Here is a 23562-nt window from a genome sequence, read left to right as displayed (position 1 = left end):
TCCCATCTTGTACGTGTCAAAACTCTATAAGCCAAAACTCAATAAAACACAGAGCAATGGCAAATAAGCCCATTCATATTACCTGTAAAAATCTCCTTTTATTTAACATCATATTTTTAAGGATATTTACTTAATTTTATAATACAAATGCATTTTCTGCTATAATTGTAAAACAATAATGTACTTTCTTTTCCTGTATAGTATAGCTCAGATTATTGTATTTTCAAGAAAATACCTGGTTACACTTACTACTTCTGACTTCTCAATGAATCACTGAGTACAGTGAGTGCCTGTTTGTTCTCAATTACAGAATGCTACACTGACCTTGGGAGTGAAATTCAATAATCCTGGAAATCTGTCTTGCATAAATCACAGGCACCTGGTTCACTTTTTTCACTTTACACTATTCTTTTCTGTTGATGCTTTTTTAAACACCTCCCTACAAATATTCTATAAAAATGGAGCTAAATGAGTTCTTACCAAGAATAAATTTGTATTATGAAGAAGAAAACATGCCAAGTTCAAGTAAGTGTGAAGCTGAACGCCAGTAGTAATAAAAATGCAGTATCATAACTGTTGTTGTTCTGTTGCTCTTGGATTAGTGTCAGCATATTCTAGGCCTTAAAAATTATTACAATGGAATAGGAAGGCTGCAAAGATAAGCATTCCAAAGTTGTTAAATCTCTTGTGCATAAACACAAAAAGTGAACTCAAGTTGCACCAGTATGCTTGCCTTTGATCAGCATGCTGTGATTCTGCCACTGCAGCAATACCCTTCAAAGAACTCTCCTGGAAAGTATGCTTGCTCAAACAAAAATAAACAAAAGCCAACCTGTACTTTTTTAAAACATAAGGAAGCCCAGAATTTCTCTAGACCCTCACATGGATTATCACAAATTAGGATGCAGCCCTAGGGCAGTCCTCTGGATTACCTCCTGGATTACTCACTCCACCAAGTGTGCAGAAAGCTCTTATGTCTGATGTGGAATGGTGGTAGAGGAGGAAGAAACTCAAACTGTGCCACTGCACTTCAGGTCCTCCTGGACATCAAAGACCTTTGAAATGCGGGCAGAGCTGAACACCACACTAGTTATCTTCCTTTCTGGCCTCTTTTCTCCCACCCAACACATTTTTCTCCTCTTTTCCTTCCCTCATTGCCCCCTGTGCCTTCCCCATCCCCTATGTCTCCTGGTTTTGAAAATCATTGAGTCCTGACCCTTCCCACCACGTCCCTTTCTTCAGCCCTCCCTTCCTTACCACTGCTTTTCTCTACAGCTCCTTTTCCCAGAGCTGCCACATCTAATCCTTCATCCTGGAATATTCATACAGCTCCTCAAACCCCCCACTCCCCCTCTCTGCCCCAGCCTCTCTGCTGGCTCTTTACTCTTTTTTCTCATTTACAGTGCCCTTACAAAGGGAGGGGAGCTCTGTCAGAGCAGGAGGGGGTCTCCCTGCCCTTGGTCCTGGTGTGACAGGGACCTCTCAGATGAGGAATTTCAAGAGCATCCTGAGAGCCCAGCCGTGCCAGGTCCCTCTGGGCACTGCTGTGCTGCCACACGTGCTGCCTGCACAGGCAGGCAGGAGCTCTGACCAGCACTCACTGCAGGGAGAATACTTGGAGAATGCTGCAACAAACTGGATGTACAAGAAAGCACAGCATTTTGAGGATGCCAGACTTGAGTATATTTCCCTGGGGATTCCATTTCAAGTCTTCTCTTCAAAGCATGGAGGCACTGCAGGTCATAAAAAAAACCAGCTGGAAAAATTTACTCTAGATGGATAAAACAATGTGTTTTCTCCTAATCTTGTTCTTGGAACCAGCTAAGTCCTTTTTGCTGACACTTTCCAAAAATTCAACTCGAGGCAGCCTCTCAGCATGGGAAATTTCACTGTGAACTGTGCAAGTTTGGCAAAGTCATGAGCGACTAAAAGAGAGTCTTAGAAAAGCAAGCAGTGAAAGGCACTGGCCAGGGGCATTACTGTCAGCAACTGCAACGCTTTCAACGCCTTAAGAGACAAACATCAGTTCTAAATTTAAACCCTAAAGAATGGGAAAAAGGTGGCAAAAATTTAAACAAACCATTTAGGCACTGGGGGTGAAACAACTGCCATGTCACTCCAAGAAAGATACCGTGTCTCTATATTAAACCCTGACTTTTGAAAGCAGCCTGTTAGACACAGTGGAATTGGAACTCATTAGCATCTACTCTAATACTCTGACCTTCTGAAAATGACTGTCCTTATTACTGGTGCTGTGTATTGATACTGTGCTTGGCACAGCACCACATGCAACATAGATGGTCCCTGCCAGAGCAACTGAAAACACAGGTTTGGCCAGAAGTTCTCTGGTACTTTCTTCCCTTTCCCTTTTATCAATCAGCTGAAAATGTTAGTATTTAATCACATACAAGCATGTTCCCCTTCCCTTTCCAGCCACAAATAATAATAGCCCAATCTACTGGAGTTTTTTCATGACTTTGATGAGAACTGGACCAGATCCAAAATGAAATGGTTTGGCAAGGAGTAGAAGACCTTGTAGAAAACAGGGACAGTGGTGAAGGGTTGAAACAGCAATCCTTAAAGCAGCCTTTCATAGCTAATGACATTTCACAACAGAAGAACATTTTTTAGTTGAGTTTCATTAGTACCACACAGTTCAGAGAAGCCCTGCAACAAAGCAGAAGCAGAAATGCTGTTACCAGTTGATGTCTGTACCACAGCAGGACTCAGCTCTTAACTGAGGTCAGACATAGACTGCAGAGAAAATGGAGCACTGACACAGCTCTGGAATACTTTGTGTGTGTCTGCACTGCCCCTCATGTTCCTCACCTTCTCTTTTTATTCCTGGGTCATTCATGAACTTGAAAATGATACTTCACATGGAAGTGATGGAAGACTGATAACCACCTGTCCCAGCTATATGTGCTAAGTACAGTGGGTCAACTGTACTTAAGTACAACCCTGAGTAACTCCACAGACCATCAGTCTATGTAAGGATTTCTAGAACATCTATCCTAAGTAGGAACAAATCCAAAATACACAAAATAAACACTTATAAACTGCCCATCACCGTGGCCCCAGTTATCAGCCCTTATTCTTCACCTACGCTGCTCATTACTAACAGACATCTGTGTTGCACAAGAGCTCCTGAAAGCCACCAGATCATTTCAAACCACACAATGGGGCATTCAAATGAAGCACCCAGCCCTGACTTGCATTAGGGAGGATGTGAGTAAAGCAGTCTGAAAACATTTCTCAGTGGCCAGCTTTGGGTGTGAGCCTGTGATCATTTCAGCTCTGGTTCGGGCAAACCTTGGGTCTCCACTGAAATCTGAGATCTATCCCATCCAGGCTTAAACCCTTTCTGTACAGCGATTAATGAAGTACGTTACCAAGCTGCAATATGGCACAGGTCCAAAACCCTAATGCATTCCATAAGTTTGATTGTTTTTGCCAAACATCTCCAACCTCTTGAAACCACAATTACAATCAAAAACAAGGCAATTCCCTGTGTAATCAGCCCCCCCCCTGTCTTGGGCTCATATTTAACACTTCCTGTGTTGTAACCATTCTGCATACCCCTGCCAGCTCTGGAATTTGTTTTAGCTTGTTTTCTAAGACAATCAAAACCTTATGATTGCTCAGCATATAGAGACCAACATAGGCAACTGAGTTTTTGTCCTTCAGCAGCTGCTTGGTATTGCTTCTTGGTCATGAACTCTCTAATAAAATATTAACAACAAAAAAAAAAGAGAGGCAGTCATAGCAGATAAAAAATCATCATGTATCACAGACTGGTCTGAAAGGAGGATATTTTAAATGTCACCTTCTTTTCAGCTCATCAGTGAATTTCCAAGTTTTAGCTTTGTATGATAACTGTAAGAACTGGTAGAAATGTCTCTTTACATTTAGTAGAAGCATCCCACTTCCCAAACTTGAAAAAATAAATGCTTTCCCAGTGGCAGACAAATATCATAGCACAAAACACTGACAAAAGTTCAAACAACACTTGACATACTCTAATCCCAGTGACACACAAATATTCTTAGGTAATAAATACCAAATGGCAAATTGGCATCAATTCCTCCCAAATATACACAACTGGATGCATTTTAGAGCTGCTTAAGAATTGAATTTTTAACTAGCAGAAATAGCATCAAATTAATTTGGAATTATTTACAGAATGGCTACATTACAGTGCATTTAGAGTGTAAAGAAATAATTTAACAGAAATCTATATAACATAATCATATAAATATTTCCCAATATGTAAATACATCTTAGAGACCATCAACATGCAGAAGATGAGAAATAAGATTTTACTCAAGATATAGCCTTCTTTAGAATTCTTCTGAGGACACATTTTAGAAATTTAAATTATTTTTCCTGAACTAATTACTGAGCTTTGAAAGAATACTAATTATTCTCTAATTAAAGCATCTAGCATGTAGTATCAGATTTGAAAATTTATTTCAGGATTGCTTTGTTTCCTTGCATGGGAAATATCTTCTTATAAGTGTAAATCAAGTAATTTATATTTTAATACAGCCATCCTGTTGTTGGTTTTTGGTTTTTTTGTTTTTTTTTTTTCAATTGAGAGTGTCAAAATGAGTAACACTGCAGTTACAAGCACAGATTCTAAGATCCAGCCATAGCCACACATGGGCTTTGTACAACATTCATCACGTTTTACCAATTAGCAACCAATTAGCAGGTTTATCATACAACCCATTTGAGGGGAGGATTTCAGTGCATTTGGCAGATGGAGATTTCCTTATATGTTTTATAGGGCTCAGCTTCTGCATTGCTGGAAGTCTGGTGGTGTTCCTGTAGGACACCTCCTGCCAAGCCACAGAGGGGCAGCAGGACTCACACTCCAGTACCAATTCAGGATATGCCAAGCTCAAAATAAACAACTTTGTTCTCAAAGTCAGTTCCCTTAAAGCAGCACTAAAATGACACTGTGCAGCCCATCAGTTCTCAATTATCAAGGTACTGGACCTCATCAGATCTCAGATTAATTCAGTTATTTCTAATCAACAAAGAAACAAAGGGTATTTTCATAGCATTTGGCCTCTGTCTTCAAAGAAAATGTAGTTTAATTCTGTGTGTTTAGATTGTAATTGTAAAATGACTGCAGAAATCACAGAACACATGGTTGTTTTCATTTGACTTAATCTGCTAAAGCTGATACTGAGGATTTTGTCATGAATTTGTATTGTACAAAGAGGAAATTAAGGGAGTAATTCCTGTAGCCTAAAATGCTGTCATTACCTCATAATTGTAATAAGTCTTGAAATTGTAATTTTGAAGTAAATGAACACAGTGAATCAAAAGCCAAATTAAGAACAGCTTTAAATGCTAGGAGGGCTGCATTCACTCTGTGCTCAGGGGGAAGTGAAATGTGTGGTTGGTTGTGTTTGCAAAGCAGTGGTATTTCCACACCAGAGACACAAGGAACTAATAAGCAGGACTAATAAGCACTTTAAGGGCATCTGGAAGCAAATGTAGGAATAATATTGCTTCAGCTTCATCAAAAGAAAACTGAAATGGGCTAAACAGCCCAGTCCATACAGTACCACTGTCAGGGACAATACAGGGACTCCTTTTGTACAGATCAAGGGCCAGTCCTATGGGTATATACAATTCCATACACTGCTGGGGTTTGTGCACTGATGCTTCAGGCTTATTTGGAGGTCTCAGATATAACTACAGTGAAAACTGAAAAATCTTAATCTAAGTCTGTAAATATCAGTAAGGTGAGACATGCCTGAAGGTGTTGGTACAAATATCTAGGAGCCTGCAAGCAGTGACTTGTACAGCTCTGACCCAGCAGTGTGTAGGAGACTGAAAACAATTGGCAATAAATCCATACTAGAGTGAAGTGCTTTCCTTCCTGCACAGTGTGTTCTTGACCTCTCCTGCTACTGGCAGGACCTCTGCCCTGTCACTGCATGTCAGTGGGCTCTCAACCAGCCCTGTGAAGAGCAGTATGTGGGCATGCTGATGGGGGAAAATGTAGGTTAAAGAATATGCTGCATGGTAAAATGACACATTGATCAGATCTGGCTGAAAAATGTCTCATTTCTCTGAAATCATTGTTTCAAAGACTGAGAACATAATGTAATGATAGCAACAACTCCTGGCCTATGAAATGTTATATAAATAACATCTTTGGAAATGGTACATAATGGTAAAAATGCTGCCCTTGACTTTCTTGAAGTATCTGCTTTCCCTTAAGCATATCCCATTGAAATAATGGCAAATCCATTACATAGCCAGAAATGGACTCAGACACAGGAAGTTCCTTCTTGAATGAAGGGGTTGCCTGAGGCCAGCATTTTTTGTCCACTTTTTATAAACAAGGAAAAGGAGCTAGTGGTGCTAAAGGAATATTGTTTGTTTAAATTATGACTGTTCCTGCCCTGAGGTTATCCTACCAGTGTTTAAATTATTAGAATTAGGTTTTCCTGTTTTTCCCCTTTTTTTCCTGTAGCTGTAGGACAAGGGTAGCAGGCAAAGTGCCTGCATGAATAGCATTGCCAGATGTGATAGTAAACAAGTGGAAAAATACTTATTTTTTTGTAACTGTATTCCCTGAGCTGTTACGTACAGCAGTTGTAGGCAAGATTCACTCAGAAAGGCATTTATGTGTTTCCTCCTGAACGCCTGCCCCAGTGCCATGGCCTAATGCTTAACAGGGAACAGTCCCTGTGGGGCTGGTGAGGGCACCTTTGTGCTTGAGTGCACCCAGAGGCACTGGCTGAACCAGGGAGCTGCTGCCTGAGCCCTTTGCTGGGCTCGTGTTCCTGTACCCCCCAACAGGCCATTAACCCGCCACAGAGCACGGAGCTGCCACTGGGACAGGCCACGGAGCTGCCACAGGGACTCCAGGGCAGTGAGCCAGGCACTAGCAGCAGCCAAACCACCCGATCACCTGCTGCTGCAGCAGCCCTAGGCCTGACTCCAGCCTCGCCCCGCACTGTAAGAGCCCTCGGCTCCCGTGCCCCAGCACAGTGCACAGAGCAGCAGGCAGCAGGGCACCCAGGCACTCTGTGAGTCTGTCACCCTGTCCAACACGAGCATGGCCATACCTTTCTTTTCCCCTGTAAAGGGCACGAAGTCTTCTCTGTCCTTGTGCTCCAGAGCTTGCTTCTCCAGGTAGGAGAGCAGGCGCTCTCTGTCGAAGGGGCCCGTGGCAGGTTTAGTGGTCTGGTCCTTCTGCCGAAACCCCGCTGGAAGCAGGGCATTCTGTGAGAGAGAGGGGCATGCAAAGGAGAGCAGGCAGCTGCACACAGTGCTCCAAATCTCAGCTCAGTGTCGCTGGTTTTTAAGTGAAATCATTCTTTGCATAATGCTCTTGGGTGACAGCAGTAACACACATTACCTGAATGTAATCATGAAGCCCAGCGTATCATTCAGTCTTGACTTACTACCCACTAATGTTTGTATTAACCATACTCACAGTCAGAGCACAGAAGAACTAAGTAAGGTCAGAGTCCTTTGTTACACATATTATAACCACAGTTTGCAGTCCAGGTAGATAAACCAGGATATGTTTTCTGTACATTTCCTTTACTCTTTTTCCTCACCATTTCTCTCTCACTGAAAAAAAATTCCTTTCATTCTAAAGCAGATGTCTCTCAGACTTCAGAAATGAATGGCATGCACTAAAGAGACTGGTGAATGAGGTAGACTTCAGCTATTCAGAGTATGAGGAAGCAAGCAGGTAATTCCCACTTTCAACATGTAGCTGTGGGATCCTGTGGTTTCATCTGCAATCTGTAACACAGGAATAAGCACAAGGCCCCCACATTTCAGCCCAGGAAATCCCAAGAAGAAATACAGGTAAGTGGACCTTGCAGTGCACGTGCAGTAATGCCAACGTGTTGAAGGTGCCCCAGAGTACTTCAGAGACATTTCCTCAGTGGCCAGAACTTGCACAGTAAATCTGATCCATGGCAAATACACAGGGAATTCTGAGCACATCCAGTGAACTCAAGTCACCAGTTATTTTACCTGTGCATGCACAAATGTGCCCAGAGTGCTCCAAATTCACTGCACATACGTAGCATAAATACAAATGCACCATGGCCTGATTTATTGGGTTGGTTGGTGTTGCTTTTTTAATGGTTTTCTGTGTCTCCATTTGAGATGCCAGATACTTGAAAATACCAGAAAATGTAGAAATGGTAGTAGTGTGGGAAGTGGCAACATGGTGGGAGAGAATACTAAAGTCCTCCTTAATTTCCAGACAAACTGGTGCTATAGAATTAGAAGCTATAAATCTATTGTGTTTCTCCAAATTCATTTTGCCTCCAGACAGAACGTTTTACCTGCCATTTTACCTGCCAGTTTTCAAACTCCTACATCAGTTTGAATATTTTTGAGTAGGTACAGTCACAATTCCCTGCACACTTGTGACTGTAACCTCGTTATTGTAGGTTCAAGTTGTTCTCAGACCAGAGATCTTTAAATTCTTTGTGAGAATTTCTCAATTATTATCTATAATAATTATATATATATATATATATATAAAATCCCAATTATTCTTACTCTCTGGAAAATTACAATTGTGTAGCTGAATCCTGTTTTTCTTGATCATGCCCAAATATGTTCTCTTCAGCTAAAAACATGTGCTGAATGACATGGTCAACAGATTTGAGAAGTTCAAAAGACCTGATCTCCATAAATACAGGTTATGTTTGTTTATTGCTGTGCTCAAAAATAGCAGCCATAAAAGCTTCTCATTGTGTTGCAGTGTGCCAACACGATTAAAGATTTAGATTTGCAGACAAGCTCATGTCTAAATAGACATGGGATAGACCAAGAGCACAGTGACTTTTGGAAAAGTAGCACATCACAGCAGGAATACAACCAAAATGTCTGTAGCTGAGCTGCTCATACTTTAGGGTACACTGTCCCTACTGCAGCAGAATACAAATAAAAAATACTGCAGTGTGTGGCATTTCTAACAGGCAGTGCTGCAATTATCATCACTCACCTCAGGATCAAGGTCATCAAGAACATGTTCTAGCTGCTTCAGTTCATCCTCTGAGAGCTTGCTGAGTATTTCATCTTCGTTGATATTCTTGTACTTCTCCAGCTCCTTTCGGAAGGGCAGAGACATGGCTCCTGCTGCTCTGCTCTGCTCTGCTGCTCAGGATTTCAACCATCCAGGGGTACCCAGCTCCTCCAGCCACGCTCACTGCTAACAATAAAGCATTGTGAGCATCTCCATTTCGCTGAGAGTCCTGGAAAGCCCACGTGCTGAGGGTCACAGTGACACTTATTAATGAAAACAAAGCAGCAAGATGTCCTGGCACAGCACAGGGGGTGTGGGACGGGCAGCAGCAGCCAAGGAATAGCAAGGACAGGTTCAGTATACTGGGGACAGAGCAAACAGCAGCTTCCAGACATAGATAAGGAAAATATTAGCAACTTTTCCTTTTTCATAGAAATATAGCTGGTTTATTTCATTTGCTTGGAAACAGTATCTGTTTGCTCTTTTGGCCAGAAGCAAAGGAAAGACAACAGTCCAACACTGACAAACAAAACCAAAATGTTATGCCTTGAGGTATTCTATCTTATCCGCGCTTTGCTGGTGGCTGAAAGCTAACCCACATATTTTGGCTGACTTTTTGGCACATTCTGGTTACCTAAGCATCTTTCAGGTACACTGGTAGTTAGTCTTACTTCAGCATGTTTGGAAACAAATGATAGCACATATAATCAAAATTCTTGGAGTGAGGAGATGCTAGTTATAGCTCAAAATACTATCTGTAATTCAGTCTGTTACATGGGAGACCTGCAGAAGTTCAAAACTTGAAAAAACATGAAAAAATATGAACTTAGTATTTCACAAACTCTTTTAGTTTTACAATTTGAATATGATTCCTTGTTAGATGACCCCAACCGACTGGGAACAAGAAGATCTCATTTGCATGACCACAACAGTCATTGTCATATTATCTGTCATATGACAATATGAACAAAGGACTCTCTGTCTTTACTTGCTCTTTTTTTTTCTTGTCCAGAACAAATTCTAGAACCAGAATCAGCCTGTAAAGGGATAGAGTGAAGGAGAATTAACTTATGATCAGAAACAGCATTAACTGGGGACTCCCAGTGTGCTCCAGGCCCTCCCAAGTGTGCCCAGCTCCCCCAGCAGCACCAGCACTCTCCAAATGACACAGTCAGCTGTGCAGCTTTACAGCTGAGTTTTTGTGTTCACAAATTTCAGAGTTATGGTTGATATGGAAACCAGTCAACTGGCACCTACCACTGATTTATGTATCAACCCCAACCCCAATTTCCTTTGGCCAGTTTTTAGTTGTCATAAGCTGATAAAATCCATGTGGGTTCTGTTGCCTGTCATATGAACTGGAAGCCTGATTTTTATTTTTCTTTTATTCCAAATCCAAATGAAAATATTTCATTTACTTAGGAGTTTCATTATTTAAGTACTAAATATTAAAACATATTTCATTTTTATATTTATCAAAAAGACTAGAAATCAGCAACCTATTGAAAGGGAAGGGACTAATCAATGGATTTACAAATTTGAAATATCTGGAATTCTGTGACTACTGCAAGGTACATTAAGCCTTGACTGGAAACTTAAATATCCTATTCCAAGAATCATTATTTTGCCTCCACACTTTCTTTATTTCCTTATTCCTGCTCTGTTTGTGGCTGCTGTTTTCCTAGCACGACATTATCATCAAGCTGTTCCAAATGTCAGGATAGAATTCAACCATTCTTTAAACTGAGAGTCGGTTTTTGGGAGGTAATCAGCATCTGATGTTTAACAAAGTTACAGCTGCTGTGAAATTTTCTTATAATACCAAAATTTCATCATATGCAATGAGTGTGGGGGATATTTTGACCAAAAACAGAACAAAAGAGCTAATTTTTAATGTACTTTGTGATTAATAAGAACACTAGTTTGATATGTATTTAATCCAAACAATTTTTATCAAAATTACTTGTTAAATAATGAAAGCATTTTATTTCAAAATTATATTTGTTTAAACTGTAAAACCAAATTGAGTTGCAGTATACCATTCTGCCCTAGGGCATCAGGTGCCTTCTCTAAGTTCCTTTGGATAAACTCATTACAAACATTTCAGCTAGCAGTCATTAACTGAGCTAAAAAATTTCTTTGAGGGGATTACAGCTTTTTAAAACTATTTCAGTTAAATGGTTATTTTAGTAGAGTTTAATCACATCCCTGGAAAAGACAGAAATGTAATCCCCAGGTTAGGGTAATTAAATATTGTAGGAAAAGCAGCTTATAAGAGTCCAAGAAAGTTTCCCTGGCTGAGGATCAGCGGTTCAGTTGCGCAGGACACCTGGTACCAGGGCCTCTCCCTTGGATGTACAGCACTGCAGGGTTACTGCCAGGAATTGTGGCACTGGCAGCAGCAAGGAAATGCTGAGAGCTTCTGTGAGGTCTGCAAAGCTGAACCCAGGTGAATCAGAGTATGATTGTGTGCACCAGACACTCCAAAATTCTTTGTGAATTGCCCAAGCGCTCAGCCATAAAGGGAAGATGTGCCAGGAGACACTTTGAACAGGTGACAACTCTCACTAGTTGAACTTTTAAGAAGAGAAGGTGTTTGACCATGTCCAGCAGAGATGCCCCAAAGAGGAATTTAAACTCAGATATTACAGATGCACCAGCCTAACTTCTCTCATGGCATGAAGTACTGTGTTGAAAAACACTTATTAGATTGAGAGTGCATGGAAGAGCCTGAAATTGTGCTTTTCTTGCCTGCACATATTTGCAACAGAAATTCCCTTAATATTTTCCTTTTCACAACAGAATCTTACTCTTTTGTGACTGAACAAAAGCAGAAGACACTGCTTAGGGAATTTCTTTGTCCACAATGCCTGAAAGCAGCAAAGCCTTTCTGGAGCTTTCACTCTGCTGCACAGGCTGCTGCAGGCTGAGCTGAAACACCCGTTGCTCACGTCCCGGGTTTGTGCTCTCTATTGACCTTTCACCAGAGTCACAGTATCACAAATCAAGGGAAGGAGATAAATCCAGCAATTCAGCATCAGTCAGACTGGGAAGGAAATGCTGAACTCTTGATTCACACACGCTGGAAACTGCTGTCTAATGTGATGATAACGATCTCCACCTCCCTAATTGGATTTGATACTGTTAATATTGTGTATGTAAACAGAGCCATATGCTGTCTGTGCAGCTCCTTACTGTGGCCTGAGTGTGCACAACTATTTACTCCTTGCACGCTTCATCCATTGGATTTGCTTTGTTATGATTACTGTATGAGAACTTCCATTAGTTACAAAAGCAGTTCTAACCCAGAGCTCCCTGCTGCTGTTATTTTGAGCATATAAAAGCAGATCAGGTGTCACACAGCACAAGGGAGATGTCCAGTCTAGCCACAGAGACAACACACTCTTGAATGTAACTCTGCACTGGGGACACTGAGGGAAGCAGGATGAGGGACCATGGATAACACCGTGCAGTTTCCCTTCAAACTTACTGGGAAGAGTCAAAGTGATTAAGGAATGGGGGAGCACATATCCCATTTGTTTTTCTCCACTGAGTTTCAGTATGGAGCATCTCAGTTTCCCACGGGCCTAAGTTCCACTGTTAAACAGCAAAGCCCAGCAGGTGAGATCTGTGCTCATTCTGGATGGGGCAGAACTGTAAGAGGCAATTCTGCTACCCACGTGCGACTTTTAAACCCATGTGGAGCACAGAGGTTTCACAGTGAGCTTCAAAGAACCTCTTGCTAGAGCTGTGTTTCTGATTCCTTCTAAAGAAAGAAATACATACGGTGTTATTTGGGGCAGCTTTTCACCTATTCCTGTCAACATCAGCATTCAAAACATGTTTTCAAAGAAAAAAAGGGTGTCATTAGTCAGCCTACATAAAATCATTATTGCTCAGTGTAGTTAATACTGCTGTGATCTAGCCCCTCTGCACTTTGCCATGTTCATAAGTATTTTTTGTTATGCTTATACACTTCTGAAGGGGCTTTCTAGAGGAGCCAAGCTGTGGTTTCTGCTGATACCACAACACTGTTGTAATCTTCTACTGCTGATACAGATGTTTCTGTCAGAGTGAATCACTCCTCTGCTGAATTCATGCTGAATGTCACAGGGGTCCCACTTGCATTTGCTTGGATCCCTTAGGAAGTGTTGGAACAACCTGAACTGTAGAATCGCCTATGGACCAGCAGCTACAAATGCACTTCAGGTCACTCCTGCTACCTAAAACACACACTACACACTTAGAGAAACATCTGTCTCTGGGGTCCTGCAGAGAGGAGAAGACTGATATAGAGGATGTGAATTTCCAGGTTTGATAGTGTGTATAAGCTAAGAATGAAGCTGCATGACAATGTGCATTATGAAGTATAGAGAGAGGTGATGAATGGGAAATCATCTATTAATAGAGTTCTTTGCATTTTTATTGGGAAAAAAGTATTTTTTTTTATAATCAGGTTTGAGAAATTGTTCTCATTTTTGCAAATCAGAGCATCTGATCTTTAGAAAGGAAATCCTGATGCATGACCTATTTTAAACTACCTCTGTTTCCAGAGTGGTGGATATTTGTGTTTTGAAAAACAGTTGTGAAACTGATCTGTAAATGTGGGGAAAAAAAATCCTCCCTTTCTTTAAATAGACTCATGTAGCTAAACATGAAAATAAAAACCAGGTGGAATTAATCCCAAGTTAAATTGATACTGGCCCAAATAAATAGGATTGGGGCCATTATGATTAAGAGCCGTGTTTGTGCAACACAAGCAGATGCTCAGTAGGAGGAGGACGATTGTCCCATGCTGTCCAGGCAAGGGAGTGCCCCCACCAACACACTGAATCCAGTGCCAGACAGGGAACATTAGAAATACTCCATTGTCTGACATATAAATAAGGTTCCTTTTTCATTTTTGTACTTAAAAGGCAAGACAAATGTACCAATGTACTTTCTAACCATGAACATATGGGGGATGTATAGTGGGAGATCATGTTTTGCAGTAGGAGCTCCATGAATCTCAGAAAAGTTAGAAGGAATGCATTAGGGCCAGCACAGAACACAAGTGTGGCAGGAACACAGCATTACAAAAGTGGGGTTTGTGTGTGCATGATGAGAATAGTATTAGCTACAGGTCCTGATGCAGATATAGTAGACATGTCAAAGAAATTCACATAGGTAGAAAATGGAAGAGAGATCTGTAGAAAAGTATTTCCTCTTCTAGAATTCCCCAACTTTTCTGTCTGTTTCCCAAAAAAAAAACTTCAGAACATAAGGAGTATGAATTGCTCCAGTCTAGTAATCTTTCTTAAGCTTTTTATATTCATGACATAGCATGATCAGTCTGGGGATCAGAGTAAATCACCTGTTTGAGGACTTGTAGAACTGGGTTCTTCAGAGGGTGTCTCTGGGGCTGGCAGGGGGGAGAGCTCAGCTGCACTTGGCACTGCCTCAGGGCTGGCTCTGGGAGAGTCACTGTGGCCAAACCTCCTCTATGCCCAGCCCAGCTGCCATCCTTTGTCATACTGCAGCAAAGAATCCCTCAGAATCCCTGTATATTTAAAATGCTGTTTTTCTCCAGAGCTAATGTAGGGTTACTTCATGCTCTATTCCCAGCAACTGGTTTAGTCCTATATAAAGAGTAGTGAATAATTAACAATTATATTGTCCTAATATTAGACTAGGCCTGAAATTTTAGGATAATCATTCAGTGATGAAAAACTCCACTTGATAATTGGATGTGGCATTCTAAGCCTTGGTAATGTTTATGCTACTCTATAGTTTACATAACAGTTGGCTGCTTAAATGGGATTGATAACTTCCATGCAAATAGAATGTGAGACATTAATTCATTGTAATGGGACCTCAGTCATGCCCTTTACAAAAAAATAACCATCACATATATTGCAAAATTATCCACATGAAAGCGCTGTTATTTATAGAAGACATAAAGGGATGTACTCCCTCTGATTGAGGTAACATGAAAGGTTTTTCCCTGGTGATTAAAGAAAGATGAGACATTGATGCTTCTCCCACTGAGGCAGAATGTTACATAATGACCAATTTCTGATTGTTTCTAAAATAACATTAGTGGTATTACGCATAACCATTCAAAACATGAAATTGAGTCCTGGAAAGGAAGTATTTCTTTACAATGCCTGATGAATTTATAGCTTGTTTCTGGGTATCATGATATTTTTAGATCATAACCATTAGAATTGTTTCCAGACAAACATATGATGACTAATTATACAGTGACCATGTGATGATTTAAGTCTTACTTAGAAAATCCAACCTTTAAATCACTCAATTCCTACCTCCAAGAAGAGGATGACAGAACAAATCTAAGACTTGCAGACACTGGTGGGCTTGTGTATGGTGGTCTGACATTTCAGTGATGCATCAAGTACAGGAAAACACTAGAGACCTGTTTGTCTGTCCTGTCTCTTGCAGATGAATATTCCCCATTGTTTCTAGAGGGATAAAGTTTAGTTATAAACTAGTGAAACAGTCTTTCTGCTCATTGCAGCTGGTAACTTTGTGGAACTGGAAGGTAGGGTTCTTCCATTTATGGAACTTAAGTGATGGTTTGAAAATCTGTGCAATGTTAATTAGCTCTTCTAAGATAAAAACATAACAGTGACTGTCTGAAACTGAGGGTGGTGTGAAGTGCACGGCTGAGAATCATGGAGGACAGAGTCTTTTTATACAGGCAAAATAGATGATGAAGTGGCAGCTCCACCCACAATTTGTCATCTGTGTGCTTCACTCTGACGTGAACAGAAACACCCTGCTGCTGAGCTGTACCGGGGTGGCTGACTGATGGTCTTGGATAAGTGCCCATTTGATTGCAAGTAGAAGAAAATGGCCCCATTATCTTCTGGGGGGCACCAATGATATTTGAACCTCCTTCAATAACTACCAGGCTCTGCAGGTTTGTAGCAGACAGGTGCTGATTTATTTGGAACAGGTAAAGATCTGTATCCCCTGACCAGCACTGCCCCAGAGCTGACATCTCCCAGTCTGTGACACAGCAGCCCATGGCTCTGTGGTCCCCAGGGGAGCATGGATCAATCACATTACAGGAACAGCTGTGATGTTTACAAGGAGGTGTCTTCATCCAGTTCAGAGTTCCAGCTTTTGTGTTGTGTAAAGAACTGCAGTCCTTGTAATCAGCACATCCACCATGAATGCAAAGCAAAGCACACACTGGGGTAGGAAGACCTGCAGCTTTACACAGAGGCAAACTTGGAAAGCCAAAGGGCAGGTTCTGGTATCCTCCTTGACTGATCACATTTTCATGGAACGAGCTGCTGTGGAGCCCTAAACACCATCAGCCACACGAGAGCCTCTCCACTGCCCTGTCAGGAGAAAGAAATGCCTTGCACAAGGTCAAATGGGAAGTCTGTGGCAAGATAAGGAATTGAACCATCTTCCAAGTGTCAAGCATTGGACAGCTTTTCCTTTGGCTATGGGTCCCCTCTTCCATGGACATCTTGTACATTTAAGTGGATCTTTTAAATTAACAACATAGGCCAAGTGAAAACACAGAGAGACCCCCCAAAGGCTGGTTAAGAGCATGTACTAATGCCTGCAGAACTGAGATCCTGAATAATGACCACTGCTAGGTACCCTCTAAATAAACCTCTTTTTGCATCTTTCCTAAGCTGCTTTTTCTCCTTATAATGTACAGAGACATCATAACTACCAACATTTTTTGCATTTTATCTGTAAACCAAAGCCAGAAACAATGCAGGATGTGCACATCCCAACAGCTGAAACAACAAACAGGAGAAGGAATTACCTGGAAACTGACTTTTTATTTTTGCAATGAAATACATCAGACCAACCCTGGAAACAACAACAGCAGTGTTTGTTTCCCACATGTTGGAAACATCAATAGGAAAAAAGGACACTGGGTAACATAAACTCCAGCATTGTTCCACCTGTGCTGCCAACAGATAGCAAACCAAGTGGTGCCTTTTTGTCACCACTGTTCTCAGATTTCCCTGTTTTAGCATAGCATCTGGACACTCAGCCCCAGCTGCTCTTTGAAAGAAGGATTTAAAAACTAAGTTTACAGATTTCTGGGGCACCAAATAATGTTGACCAAACCCCTTTGTTAAACAGAAGCCACCACTACACTTGTCTGCTGTGGTCAGTAAACAGAACATAGGCATCCCCCCCACTATTAACCCACCACGTACAAATACCTGTGGCCACAGGATGCTACCAGGGCCTCTCAGTGCAAAACCCTGCACAGCCACCTCAGCCCCAGCCAAAAGGACACCCAGTTACAGGAAGCCATCAAACTAGGAGGTCCAATAATATAGGAATGCTACCAAAAAAAAAAACCTAAAACATATTACTAACAGCAGAAATGCATGAACATTGCTTGCCAGGAGTTGTAAAATACTGGAAATAATGTTAATTTAAGGAAGGAAGAAAAGGTATGCAAACAGAGAGCAAAGCATACCACTTTGAACAAAATTATTTAGATTATCAAGAGAGGCTACTGGCTAAGCTCAGACATACAATCAAACTGGATAAATGGGAAAAAAGACACATTAGGAATTTAGGTTGGTGAAGTCACTAAAATGAGTTACATAAGTCTTCAATTTCTTACTTAGTGGTAAAACTTTAAATATATCCATAGTGGAAACCAGTTAAGATGTGCACAGTGTAGATGTGCACCAGCACAAAGGCAGGCAGGCTGTTAGACAGCAAATGAGTGCAGAATAACAGGGAAAGGATTGTGATATTGTCAGTATAATTCAGTGAGACATCACCGTGCACCCCTGAGTTTGAGTTCAGTTTTCTAGTAACTGCATCCCTCACAAAGAATTAGAGGATGTGATGCCTACAGTACCAGGCCAGCTGATCCCAAGTGTTTCTTTGCCATTACATGTTCCTCTCTCCAAGAGTGAAGGGCAGAACAGAGGAAGTTCAAAGAAAATTTCTGAGAATGATCAGTTAAAGTAAAGCTTTCATATGGTAAGAAATTGAAAGACTGAATCTATTTACTACAAATAAGCAACTCAATAACTTGATGAAGACTTCCTCTACAAAACACTTTCAAAAGCATAGATCTACACAGTGTATCATTCATGGTATAAAAATATAATTACTTCTTCCAATTATTTTAAAATTTGTATTTGATATTGATAAATTTCTGAATTTGTCTGATAATGTTAGAATTTTTTTCAGAAGGTTATTTCACTGCTAAGCTCAGGATGCTTATGTTAGTCTAACCAGTTGTCATTTACTATTTGCTGTTTATAGTCCTCAGTTATCTTTACATGCTTCTCATTGATTAACTGTGGATTTTTACTCTGGCAGAAAAAATTCCCTTAAAGTTTCCATCAAAGCATATCCCCTTGAATTAGGACAGCCTGATTATTTTTAATTAGAAGATGACAGAACAGACAGTAGGAGATATCCAATGCCAGCGTGCAGGTTTTGAGGGTACACTTTGCTCCTCAGGACCTTGAAAACCTTCCTAAATTTTCTAAATCAGCGGTCTCTTCCCGAACCTGGCATTGGCTCGTTTGCTCTGACCCGCTGCCCGGCGGCGGAGCAGAACCACCCTCCGCCGGTCCTGCTGTATCCGTGACACACAAAAGGCAGGAGATCTCCAAGGAGGGGCAGCTCATCACCGTCGACACAAACACCTTCTTTACGTATTTTATTAAACTGCCCCATCTAATTTCTGTCCTCCCACGCGTGACCCGGAGGATGCGAGCGCTCCGCAATAAACAGCCGCGCACTCGCTTCTCCAAGCTGCGGAGGCGCCGGGGCAGGCGCTGCGGTCGCCGCCGAGCCCGGGCGTGGCGGGGCCGCCCGGCCGAGCCCGCCGCGCCCCGCACGGCTCCCGCGGCGATCCCGGGGCGCGGCTGGGGTCGGATCGAGGCCGCCCCGCATCCGCGCCCCGCGCCGGGGATGCTCCGCCACGCCCGCCACTCCCGCGGCGCCCCCGCAGCGCCCGCTCCGCAGTGCGCGCAGCCCCGCGGAGCCCCCGCGGGCGATGCTTCCCCGTGTCCCGCCCGGCCCGGCCGCCGCCTTACCCCGCCGCGGGGCCGGGCCTGGCCGCCGCCGCCTGCGCGCCGCTCCGCGCCCGAGCCCGGCGCCGCCCGCCGCCTGCGCGCCCCTCCGCGCCCCGAGCCCAGCGCCGGCGGCTGCAGGTGGGTGCCCGGCGCGGCGGCTGCGCAGCGCGGCCCCGGCCCTGCCGGGCACGCTGGGACTCGTAGTCCGGCGGCGGCGGCGGCCGCCGCGGGCACCGGCACCGGCACCGGCCCGACGGCAACCGCAGCAGCGGCTCCAGCAGCAGCAGCTCCCGCAGCAGCGGCCCTCCCGCTCCCGGCCAGGCCACCCTCACTTCCCCCTGCCCCCTCAGCCCTCTCTGCTTCTGTCTGCCCCAAGCCTGCAGGTGAGATCCCACTAACGCACATACTCCCCGTCGCCTCTGGCTTGGCGTGATGCAGCCTGAGCCTTCCCCCTCACCTTGTGGCTCACGAAAACAGACTGCGCTGTGCTTTGGGTGCTCTGCCAGCCCGGCCACCGCCCCTGCCCCAAGAGCAGCTCTGCCCGCGCTCCCTCATGTGGTACCCGGTCAGCTCTGGACACACGTGTCGGCAGCTGATCCCGAAGAACACGGTTTGCTCCTCTCAACACCTGCTGCAAACTGAGCCAGCCAAACAGGTCCTGCAGCAGAAACCTGCTGACCCTTACCCTGATCCAAGATGTGTCACCCCAGGGAGCGAGTTTTGGAGTAGAGGGTGCTGGCCCCTGAGACCGTTTTGATATTTTCCCTTTCTACTGTTAATTAGTGTTGGCAATCCATTTTATATTTGTTCTATTAGTCTATAGTAAGGTTAACCATTGGTTGAAATAATATGTAATATCATTTGAGTGAACCCCTTTTAATTAAGCATGTCCATAATTTAATTTATCAGAATGCTTTCACTGGGTGTTGTGATTTAGTTGAACAGACACCCTTGGTTCTGAGCACTAAGTGATGAGTCACGAGCAGCAGAAAAGCTTCCAGTGATTGGGATGTCTTTAAGTTTCATTTCACATTGGCAGGAAAAGAAGACATTACCTTGTTAAGAAGCAGATGCTGCACTAGAGTTGAATTTTCCTATGGAAAAAAAGTACAACTAAGAAACGCCAAACCCTGCCAAACACCTCAGGTGTCTGCAGCAAGACTTAGAGCAGAAAACTCAGGCTAATATGAGGGGCTGAAGGGTTACTGTGGGTGTTTTGCCACTGCTGCTAAGGAAAACACCCGTATCCACAATAATGTGCAGTGTAGAAAAATTCTCCAAAGCTGCAGTTACTGCTTGGAACCTCCTCGACTCCAACTTGTTGTAAAATGGGATGTCCAGCCATAAGTTAACAGTTTTTTGCCAAACATCTAAAATGTTATCAAATAAACAGAAATGGGAAATAATCAGATCCATTTATTCTGCAGTCTTTTCCTTTCCTTCCCTGCCTTGAAGCATTCAAAGAAAACAGGGTTTGCATCTGTGGTTTTGTTTGTTCAATCCCAGAAGCATCAGGGAAGCTGAACCAAATAGCTTTGAAATCTTCTGCTCTGTAACTTGGTGGCTCAGGCTGAAGAGCAATTTGTTGGTTTGGTGGTGGGGTTGAAGCTTCCCTGCAAACGGGTCTCATTCAGCCATGAGACAGAAATGTGGATTTAATTATTGACACAGATCAAGCCCTCTTTTGGGATTTAATCTTGGTCTGTAGGATCAGGGCTTGAATGAGTCACTCATAATTATACAAATACTGGGAAAGGGAAATGTATGCTATCTACACAGAGTGAAAGTTAACATTAGTGTGTTTGTTTCTTTGATAAACTCCTACAAGTTTTTTCACTCAGATTTTCCTGTCATGCCTTAAAATGTATTTATTAAGTTGATATGAAGGAAAATAAATCCTCCCATGCTGACTTTCCCATCTGCATGCTTTATATCTGATGACAAATTCACTTCATATTACTTTCTGTTAAAAATGTAACAATCCTCTGCAAGGAATATAGAGTTTGGCTGAAGTCAAGATTCTGCTCTTCTTTCTGCTGTGGTTTCATGATTCGTTCTTCCTTATACCTCATGCATGAAATTTGCAACCAAGAAATTAGAAATATGATCAGTTTCTGTTTAAGAAAAACTGCAGGTCACCTGTATTTATGAGGCACACCAACAAAACCATACAGGGTAAATAGATTAAATGCAGATATACTAGATAATCTTTCATTCTTCCCAAACTGCAACATTAGAAGACAGATGTATTCAATACAATTCATGAATCTGAGCTCTATCCCATGTCTGGGCTACAGGAGATCCCATTTATGGTCTATGCCTGCTGCGATACATTTACCTCAAATGACTGTGGCCACCTGCACTGACCATATTTCCCATGTGTGGGATTTCCCAGGCTGGCACATCTGAGAGGGTAGGGTAAGGCTCCCAAGCAGTCCTTTTTTTCCCTGGCAGAACCTTTGCATAACATTTTGCCCACCTAGCCTTTTTTAAAATTTTAATTTTTATTTATGTATTTGGCCTGTTGAAAGAGGCGCAGTGGCAGAGTAAACACCCTAAGGATATAACACATAAGGGGACAACTACTCTAGGAAAAAATTTACTCTACTCTGGGGGATGCCTTTGAGAGCTGGGATCCTGTGGATCCCAAAACAATGCATTTCCTGGCTCAGCCTTCTCTACAGCCAGTCACAGTTTGTTTCAGAGGCTCTGTGGTAAATGCAATGCAGATATTTGGTATTTTTCCAACTCAGTCTAAACTGGGCTTACTGCCAGCAGGTTGTACCAGTAAATCATTAACTGAGGCACCCAAACTCAAGTTTTATTTCTCTGAACTATTTGTAGCCAAAATGTGGTCAGATGTTTCAAAATGTTTGTTGCATTTTTAAAATAAAAAGCAACAGGGGCTGTTGTTTTCATCTGGTTTCCTTATGACACAGCTTGTAAGACTTTGCTTAATTAATTCCTGCTAGAACTGGAGCTTGTCTTCTAGACAACATCTGGACTTGATTACTGTATGGTGCATGTTTTGATCTCTTCCCTTAAAGACCAGATATTGATAAAATTCAGTGACCTGTAAATAAAACCCCCTGGTTCAACCTGATCAGCACATTTCAGACCTAGGGTAGAGAAAATAATTGACTCTTGCCCATATGTAAAATTACTGAACTGGGGAGATACTTCTGAAATGGCCTTGAAAGAAAACCAATCAATGTAAGCAGCCTCCATTCATAAGATCTTGATGGTTCAAGCATTAAAATGTTGGCCAGCAGCATTTCAACTGGTCAATCCCCAACTATATTTGGATTGGAAATTTTTAGTTGCATTGCCTTGATAGACAATAGGATTTTCTTGGACTGTTTTATAATGTGAGGTACAGTAAAACATTAAATAACACTATTGTCAAGTCCTCTGTTACTTCATTCAAACTTGCTTCCTGTGAACCCTTCCACATCCTTAGCACAATAAATCCTGAATAAATGCATTTCAATTTAGACACTGCATTTGCTATGGTAGTAACACTAACAATAAATATCTTATCGGTACCAGTTAATTGGCAGCAGATATCCAATTGAACCACACATTTCATTTTGTGGGTGTGGAAAGTGAGACACAGAACAGATGGCTATTTGAAGCCTGGGGCCCACCTGGCAGGCATGCCACTGGCAACAGGAACAGGCTGAGAGGTGGAAGGGATTGCCACGGGACACAAGATGACCACTACTGAGCCCAGGGCCAGACCCCAGCACCTCACCATCTTCTGTGCCCCTTGCAGAGCTCTGCTCCAGGCAGCCAGCTCAGGAGCACCTTAGGTTGGTTCACACTGCCCTGAGATGTGGCTCCTCCTCCACCTGCCCCAGCTCTGCTGTCTGTTCTGGGATGAGAATGAAGAGATTTTGGCCAAATCCCCACCTTTTTTACATTGTCCCATTTAAAGTGGTCTGCACCTCAGATAGGAGCAGGACCCAAGAGATACTGTGCTCCTGTCTTTACAGGGTCTGCTAATGGAGAAGACCTTTCTATTCCACTTCCTTCTCAATGAATGGATCTGCAGGACAACTTCTTCAGCTCTGAATTTCTCTCTTTATCTAAAGAGTCAGAGGCCCAAGGTCAGACAAAGGCCTTTTGGAGCTGACCAGTATACACTGGGCATGTTTCTTGTACCACTTTTTTCTTTCATACAGCCAGTCCCCAGGGAATTTCATCATTTGGGATACATCTAAACTGTCTTAATGATCTACTTGAGAAACAAAGCCCTATGAGGGGTGGTCCCAGATGCTGGGCAAAGCATGTCAGAGTGTGGGCTCTGGCAGATGGGGCTGAGAATGCTTTGACTCTGATGGTTGGTGCTTGAGCTCTCTCCAAACACGGCTTCACAGGTGGGCCCTGGGCTGGCCACAAGGCAGCCATCCACAAGAAAGGGGAGAAATTCCCACACACAGCAGGTAGCTACAGCTACCCCTGTGGCCTCCTACCAAAGGCTGTGTAAGCTCATGGGAATGTGCT

At 42.7% G+C, this 23562-nt stretch overlaps 1 protein-coding gene and 1 long non-coding RNA gene across 4 annotated transcripts in view; one reads left to right on the top strand and one right to left on the bottom strand.

Annotated features, from left to right (window-relative positions):
- LOC128813512 (tropomodulin-2) overlaps positions 1-20106 on the bottom strand; it is a 35626-nt gene extending 15520 nt beyond the window's left edge. Inside the window, exons 1-3 of one of the 3 annotated variants that reach the window (XM_053988708.1) lie at positions 19514-20106; positions 9005-9208; positions 7095-7251 (exon numbers count right to left, since the gene is read on the bottom strand). In XM_053988708.1, coding sequence (XP_053844683.1) covers positions 7095-7251; positions 9005-9130 — 283 coding nt within the window. In that variant the 5' untranslated portion in view covers positions 9131-9208; positions 19514-20106. Of the gene's footprint in view, positions 1-7094; positions 7252-9004; positions 9212-19077; positions 19129-19513 lie in introns of those variants that run through there. The other 2 variants (XM_053988707.1, XM_053988709.1) reach the window with 2 other exon arrangements.
- On the top strand, positions 19350-20465 carry LOC128813514 (uncharacterized). The gene is made up of 2 exons (XR_008439069.1): positions 19350-19439; positions 20096-20465. It is a non-coding gene; the product is annotated as an uncharacterized LOC128813514 (long non-coding RNA).
- The last annotated feature ends 3097 nt before the right edge of the window (positions 20466-23562 follow it).

This window comes from Vidua macroura, chromosome 12 (genome assembly GCF_024509145.1).
Source record: "Vidua macroura isolate BioBank_ID:100142 chromosome 12, ASM2450914v1, whole genome shotgun sequence".
Classification (NCBI taxonomy): domain Eukaryota; kingdom Metazoa; phylum Chordata; class Aves; order Passeriformes; family Viduidae; genus Vidua; species Vidua macroura.
Note: the sequence above shows the minus strand (reverse complement) of the source record. Positions and strands in the feature narration are given on the sequence as shown.